At 43.4% G+C, this 8123-nt stretch overlaps 1 protein-coding gene across 1 annotated transcript in view; it reads left to right on the top strand.

Annotated features, from left to right (window-relative positions):
• The first annotated feature begins 1074 nt into the window (after positions 1-1074).
• UGDH (UDP-glucose 6-dehydrogenase) overlaps positions 1075-8123 on the top strand; it is a 64540-nt gene continuing 57491 nt past the window's right edge. Inside the window, exons 1-2 of the mRNA XM_007947171.2 lie at positions 1075-1281; positions 7527-7715. Of these exons, the coding sequence (XP_007945362.2) occupies positions 1075-1281; positions 7527-7715 (396 nt within the window). The remainder of the gene's footprint in view (positions 1282-7526; positions 7716-8123) is intronic.

Here is an 8123-nt window from a genome sequence, read left to right as displayed (position 1 = left end):
AAAAAAAAAAAGATTTTTAACCTCCAGTATATATTATGTCATCTTATGTAATTCTTAACTTAATGAGGAAAACAAAAAGGCATGACTGTGCCCGGCTTCTTTTTTTTCCTTCTAAGATGACTTCAGAATGAGAAAGGGAAATAGTATTGCACTTCAAATTAAGTGAGCAGGCTCCATACTAATTTTTAAATCGTACTAAAGTATTAATTTTACTCCATCTTATATACGGCACTTACATGCTGCATATCCTCTGCTATGTATCATGCACAGCAGCCCAGACCCCGAGTTCGGCCTTAGTAGCAGAGCTGGGAAATATGCCTGGAGGGCGTGGGTGTCCCCGCTTCTCGTCCCAGGGGCCAGGGTGGTGCCACTAACTGACCCAGTCATGCTGTTGGACTCAGCAGCCTCCCGACGTGAGAAGTCTCCTTCCCAGAAGCGGCGGGTTGGGCGGGATCTGACTAAATCTGGGGCTGCGGGCTCAGAAAGCCCTGCGGACCCAGGGGCAGGAGGGCGTGGGAGGGGCGCAAGCCGCGGGCCAGGACTGACCCACAGAGTCCGGGGGACTGGAAGTTCGGGACAGCCCTTCCCATTGCTCGGGAGAACGGAATGTGGACCGGGGCCTTTCGGTCGCCTCGGCCCAGGGAGAAGCCAGTTCCTCCTCAGCCGGAGGGAATGCAAGACCCGCTGCATCAGAGACCTCTTGTCTGCGCCGACTGCTGGATAGGAAAGGGCCGCAGGGGCTGGAATACAAGGCTGAACATGCCCGACAACCCGGGAGACCAAGAAAAGGCCTACACCCTCCTAATAGACCGTCCCCAGGGTCTAGCGGACCGTAGTGCACGTAGCCCAGCCCTGCGTCGCTCGCAGCAGGGGCGGGGCCGCTGAGCTGGCCCCAGCGGATTCGCTCAGGTTCAGCCGGGGCGGGGCCGGCCGCTTCTGTCCACGCTAGTCCCGCCCCCGACGCCCCGCCCCCATGCTCTGCAGGAAATAGGGGCCGGTCCAAGAAGTCTGTGGCTGGAGCGCTGTATGGGATGCTGCTGAGCGCAGGGTCGGGGAGGGCCTGGCTGCGGGGGCATGAAGCCTCCGCCTTCTCCGTTAGAAACCTTTAAATACGGACGTGAGCCCGGGACTCGGGGTGCAGCGCTTGGCAGCCTGCGGGAGGGCCGTGCAACGAGCGGAGATCTAGCAGAAGAGGGCGCGGGTGCAGAATCTGCGGCCGAAGGCGAAGGGCTGTCCGAGGAGACCCGCAAGGAGCAGCCTCCGCGTTCGGGTTGGAAGTGGGTAAGAGCCTTCCCCGGGCTGATTCTGCTGCTAGGACGCTCCTTCTCCGGACCGGCTGAGAAGGGAGCGCGGGTCCCGGCCTTCCAGGGTTACCGCCGATCCACGTCTCTTCTTTTGAGCTGAAGGCGGGAATCACCTTTGGGATTTGCTACCCCGGGGATGATATAACCTGGACTTTTTATTCCAGACTCTTGAGTCTTCAGGCTCCTTCTCTTTCTGCTTTTTTCCACGTTATGGCTTGAAACAAATGAGATTTCCCTGCTGCCTCAGAAAGCTGAATGCCCACTGAAGAAAGCGGTCCTCGTTGTTAGGGGAACCCCATTTTGGCCTTAGAATTATAGTCTTTTGTTTGTGTTTAGAGTCTGCTTACCTGGGAGCAGTTATTTTCCTCATATCTCTGGCCTCCTCTCTTATACCAAAGAGAAAACGAAGCCAGAAAGCCCTTTTGAGGGCGAAATCCTAAAACATTCTATCCTGACATTTGTGTGGGTTGTCCTGGAAGCCGTTGTTGGCCACCACACCATATAATCGCTCTGTTTCATGTCAGGGGTGGCGTTTCTTGAGTGCTTCAGGAGACTATGTTTGTATGAGACCTTGAAAAATTGCATGTCCCATAGATAAAGACAATTTGAGTAGGCTTGATAATTCTAGTACAGAATGAGGGGTTCACTAATAGGGAACTATTTAGGGGTATACAGAGAGGTAACTGTCCTCTGAATACTCTGTCCATTGACTGATCTCAAAGACACAGTGAGTCCTTGAGTTTCTTCAAATCCCATATGAAATGGAGAACAGTAGTCTGGTCTGTTTTCTTCAGACAGTTCTGGAAATGAAAGAGCTGACTGTCTGCTCTGAGATGTGCTTATTGGTACCCAGCATCTAATTTAAGGTAAATGGTAGACAGCTTTGGTTAAAAAGATCACATTTATTCTCCCAGTGCTGTATTCCTTTCTCTGACATGAAAGTTATGACTGATAAGCATACTCATCTTCTGTCTTGCTATTTGCACAGCTTTACATGATACCCCTTAGACATAAAGTTAAGTCTTTCTCACTGATTAAATATTATTCTTGGATTAAGCAACTGTTAGCATTTCATTTTTAGAAATGACTTAAGATGTGTGAAGTAGATGTGTCTAGCTATAATGCCTATTGCTTTAGCTCCTGGGTACTTAATGCTGTATATAATGAAGAAAGTGAGGCTGGAAGGATTGAATTCTGCTTAAATTGTAGTAGGGACTTTGTTGTTTGTTAGTTACTTTTCCCCTTGAACATAGTGTAGTAAAAGTGAGTGGAAGAAATGAAGAAGAGAGTTGAACAGAAAATTTCAAAGGGCCACTTGAGAAGACAAAGTGTTATAATGAACTGTGCAAAGATCTGAAGTTAGAAAATCAAAAGGAAGAACACCACTCAGCATTCCTCAGGCTGAAAGCACTAAAGGAAAAAATTGAAGCCTTGTTGCAATATTGAAGGATTCTATGGGAGAAATATTGAATGATGCAGAAAGCATCAAAAGAAGATGGAAGGAATACACAGAGTCCGTATACCAAAACGAATTGCTCACCATTCAACCATTTCCAGAGGTAGACTATGATCGAGAACAAATGGTACTGAAGGAAGAAGTCTAAACCGCAGTGAAGACATTGGTAAAAAACAGAGCCCCAGGAATTGACAGATGGTAAAATTGAGATGTTTTGACAAACACATGCAGCACTGGAAGTTTCACTTGTCTATGCCAACAAATTTGGAAGACAGCCACCTGGCCAGCAAACTGGAAGAAATCCATATAGTGTTTCTTCCAAAGACAGGTGATCCAAGAGAACATGGAAATTATGAGACTATCTTTAATATCACATGCAAGTAAAATTATGCTGAAGATGATTCAAAAATGGTTGTAGTAGTACATAAACAGGGAACTGCCAGAAATGCAAGTTACATTCAGGAGAGGATGTGGAATGAGTGATATCATTGCTGATGTCAGAAGGATACTAGCTGAAAGCAGAGAATGCCAGAAAGATGTTTACCTGTTTTATTGACTATGCAAAAGCATTCAACTTTCACTCAAAGTACAATAAGATTTAAAAAACCAAAAAGACAAACAATGTATTGCACTAGGCAAATGTGCTGCAAAAGACCTCCTTAAAGTGTTAAAAAAAAAAAAAGCAAAGATGTCACCTTGAGAATTAAGATGCACCTGACCCAAGTCATGATATTTTCAGTCACCTCATACGCATACAAAAAGCTGGACAAAGAATAAAGAAGATCAAAAAAGAATTGATGCCCTTGAATTACGGTGTTTGCAAAGAATAGTGAATATACAATGGACTGCCAGAAGATTGAACAAATCTGTCTTGGAAGAAGTACAGCCAGAATGCTCCTTCAAGCAAGGGTGGCAAGACTTCGTCTCATGTGCTTTGAACATGCTATCAGGAGGGACCTGTCTCTGGAGAAGGACATCAGCTTGGTAAAGTAGACATTCAGTGAAAAAGAGGAAGACTCTCAATGAGATGGATTGCACAGGCTGCAACAACGGCTCACAAATAACAACGATTGTGAGGATGGCGCAGTACTGGACAGTGTTTTGTTCTCTTCTACATGGGGTCGCTATGAATGAGAACCAACTGGAGAATGCCTAACAACGATGGTTAATTAAGTTATTAAATTATAGCCTCATGGATTAATATGGTATGCTTTCCTGTGATGGGCATTTAAGATCCATGTACAGTTCAGTTCTACCAGAGGAAACAATACCTTGCATCACTCCTTAATACCCACTTTTTATCCGACTAGGCAGATCTCCTTACTTCTCATGACTCTTAGTTCTGTATTTGAGCCCATATTTATTTCCTTTCTTTATCTGGAATTCCCTCTCCCCTTAACTTTTCTCCGCAAATCCTATCCATTCTTTATTCCAAGCTCATGTTCCACATCTGCCTTGAACCCTTCTTTTATTTTCCAACTCTGACCTTTGACAGTCTTTTGCCATTCAGTCAATTATACTGCCTTATATAATTTAACCATTTTATCTGGGTGCGACTATCTCTTTTTCATCTTTTAAGGCAGCTTAAAAGTCACCTGGGAAAGTTCTCTACTGTGTCTAAAGTAGCCCTTTTCCCTCACAAACAGTTTCTTCTCCTTTTTCCCTCTCCGCCATGTATTTCTTTTGATATGGCATTTACCACAACTGCAATTACTTTGTTTGTTTTCACCCTCACTAGAACATAAACTAGGAGCTCTGGTAGCATAGTGCCTAAGGCACTTGACTGCTAACCAGAAGGCTGGCAGTTCAAACCCACCAGCCACTCCTCAGAAGGAAGGTTGGGCAATCTACTTCCATAATGATACTGCTTTGGCAACCCAAGGAGAGGTCGCTATGAGTTGGGGCTGACTTGACAGCACATAACAACAACAACAGCAGAACATAAACTATGTAAAGGCAGTGACTGTTTCTTTCACTTTTGGATCCACAGTACGTAGGATGATTCAGCAGCTACATACTGGACTGTTTAATAAATGTTTTTTATTGACTTATTCCTCAAATGTTGTTATTGTTTTTATGTGCTGTCGAATCGGACCCCTCCTTGGGTTTCCAAGGCAGTATCACTTCGGAAGTAGATTGCCCAACCTTCCTTCTGAGGAGTGGCTGCTTAGCTGTCAAGTGCCTTAGGCAGTATGCTACCAGAGCTCCTGTTCCTCAAATAGATTGTTAAATACTTGCATATCAGAAACTGGATGGCCTAGTTCTCCGCTGGGCCCACACAGTGGGTTCTTTATTGAGAATATTAATTTCTCATAATGGAGAAGAAAGGAATAGGCCTAGAGCAAGTTGAGCAGCTTTTCTAAAACCAGACAGATGCCAAACATTTTCTCCTGCAGAGGTGGAGGCAGCAGCAGAGAATGCCTGCTCCTGGCTCAACTGCCACTGCCGTGGAGTGGATCCCAGTCATAGTGACTCCTCCTTGGGTTTTGGAGGTGGTATGACTATGGAAGTAGATTGGCCAACTTTCCTTCCGAGGAACGGCTGGTGGGTTTGAACGGCCATTCTTCTGGTAAGCAGTCAAATGCCTTAGGCATTAAGCCACCAGAGCTTCCAGATGGGGGCTTTCCAGGGAAAATTCCCCTGAGCTTTAGTCACTTAGCAATTCCAATGACTTTTCTCTCCTTCCCCTTGCAGCCTCTCCCATCTTGTATAGGGAACATGGGGCCTGGAGAGTAGCAAAGGGTGAAATTGAAAAGTAGATGGATGAAGAAAGGAAACTTTGCCACATGCAGCATTTTTGCTGAGGTAATTCTTGGAATCCCAGAAGTTTAATGGGAATATCACATGTTTATGGTGTCCCAAGAGTATCTAAGGAGAGATTTAGCAAACTTTTAATATTCTCTAGTAGGTACATCCATACAGTGAAATACAGTGCAACTGTTTTTAAAAAGGAAGAGGTAATCAAGCTCTTTATGATATACTAAGAATATTGGGAACTCTGGTGGCATAGTGCCTAAGGCACTTGACTGCTAACCAGAAGGCTGGTGGTTCAAACCACCAGCTACTCCTTGGAAGGAAGGTTGGGCAATCTACTTCTGTAGTGATACCGGTAGCCTTGGAAACCCAAGGAGGGGTTGCTCTGAGTCAGAGATGACTCAATGGCACATAACAAACAAAAAAAACAAGAATATTGCTTTCTTCAGTAGAATCACTCCAAATTCTGCCCATTTTTACTGCTTTATTAAAGTGTTTCTGGTTTTTCTCATTTTTTGGTACCTGTCTCTATGAATTGTTACTTACTAAGGAACTCTGGGGCAATCTACTTCCCTAGTGATACTGCCTCGGAAATCCAAGGAGGGGTCGCTATGAGTCGGGTCTGTCTGGATGGCACATAACAACAACAAGAAGAAGGAACTCTGGTAGTATTGTGCCTAAGGCATTCGACTGCTAACCAGAACCTTGGCAGTTCAAACCTACCAGCCATTCTGCAGAAGGAAGACTGGGCAGTCTACTTCCATAAAGATTTACCTCCTTGAAAACCAAAACCCAAAGGGGTTCACTTTGAGGTGGAATCAACTCGATGGCAGTGAGTTAGGTTTTTTTAATCATAACCGCTAAAGATCAATTTATGAACCAGATTTGTTGTTTTTAATTCATTGATGCCTCAAGCAGACCAGGATACCTGTATGAATGGGTCAGCACGTTCTTTTCCTGTGGTAGGGAAATCTACCCAGGGAACCAAATGAGGATTAGAACACTGTTTGATTGATACAGATTCAGATCAAAGGGAATGAGATAGTCTTAATGTTATCACTGTGCTTTGTGCTTTTTAAAATAAGAGGTGTATCCTCACCAAGTGTTGAAACTGAGCCAGCCTTGCACAGTATCTTCTCAGATGTATAAATTTTGATTTGTCAGGAGTATACTAACAAGTTCTTAAACTCTTGGATTACCATTTTCCCTTTCTTGGGAAGTCATAAAAAGATTAGGTCAGATGATTTCTGAGGCCTTAGAGAGGGCTAACATTCTACGAATTATGATCACTTTGACAGTTCTCTTTCTCATAAATGAATAAACTGACTCTCTTATGTGAAAATCTGTTCCTAGTGATTTTGATTAGTGTGTGTCAGGTCATCCAGTGGCTTTTGAAAATCTATCAAAATCTGTACAACAGCTTTGGTAACTACAAAAATTTTCTTCTTTACCCATCTCATGGTTTCTAATTAAAGTTAAAATCAAGTTTAAGACCATTGTCCAGTACCTAAAAATAAATTGCTAAAGCCAAGTTAGATGTGAATGGGATATAATCTCTGAGGCAATTTTGAACTATGAAACTACCCTTAGACTTAGCATGTTAGTTTAAACCTGCTTAATGCTCACCTTTGTACACCAGCATTAAGCAAAGAATTGCATCAGCGCATCCACCCTTGGACTTTTCCCTTGGCAATCAAAGTTGTCTTAGTGTATCAGAGGTCGCTGTGAGTCGTGTCTGACTCAATGGCAAATAACAACAACAGTGAGGTTTTATTTTGTTCCTCCACTTTCTAAGTATTAAGTTTAACTTCTATGGCTCTTTTCCAGTAGTATCACTTACTTTACTTTTCCCCGTATGTTTTATGTTAACGCAGCTGAGAACAGTCTAGGTCATGCAATTGAAATACTATTTGTTGTCACTCTGAGTGAATATAGGAAATTTTTCCAGTTATAAAGTGCAGTGAATATGCAATGTGATTTCTATAAATTTTCTGTTTTCAGTACTAAAACAGTCTCACTGTTTCCCTTCAAGTACAATCATGTTTGAAATTAAGAAGATCTGTTGCATTGGTGCCGGCTATGTTGGAGGACCCACGTGTAGTGTCATTGCGCATATGTGCCCGGAAATCAGGGTAACAGTAGTTGATGTCAATGAATCAAGGATCAATGCTTGGAACTCTCCTACACTTCCTATTTATGAGGTAAACTATATTAATCTTTGTTCTTATGCTCTCTGTTTTCTTATTAAGTAATTTATATGCACTATTAAATCTGTGGGAGCTCTGGTAGCATAGTGCCTAAGGCACTTGACTGCTAACCAGAAGGCTGGTGGTTCACACCTACCAGCCACTCCTCAGAAGGAAGGTTGGGCAATCTACTTCCATAGTGATACTGCCTAGGAAACCCAAGGAGGGGTCGCTATGAGTCAAGGCTGACTCGCCAGCACATAACAACAACATTAAATTTGTAGCTGTAACTGATAAGAAGTTAAAGGAAGAAAAATTTAGACACAAAATGCTATAGACATTTTAATTATATCAGGTATACCCAGGAAAAAATGACTGGGAAGAAGTAGGTCAGAATATTGATAGTGGTTGTAATAGTGTGGT

Source organism: Orycteropus afer, unplaced genomic scaffold (assembly GCF_000298275.1).
Source record: "Orycteropus afer afer isolate SDZICR_OR568_19922 unplaced genomic scaffold, OryAfe1.0 scaffold00176, whole genome shotgun sequence".
Lineage (NCBI taxonomy): Eukaryota > Metazoa > Chordata > Mammalia > Tubulidentata > Orycteropodidae > Orycteropus > Orycteropus afer.
The sequence above is the reverse complement of the archived record's forward strand: the minus strand, read 5'-3'. Positions and strand labels throughout refer to the sequence as shown.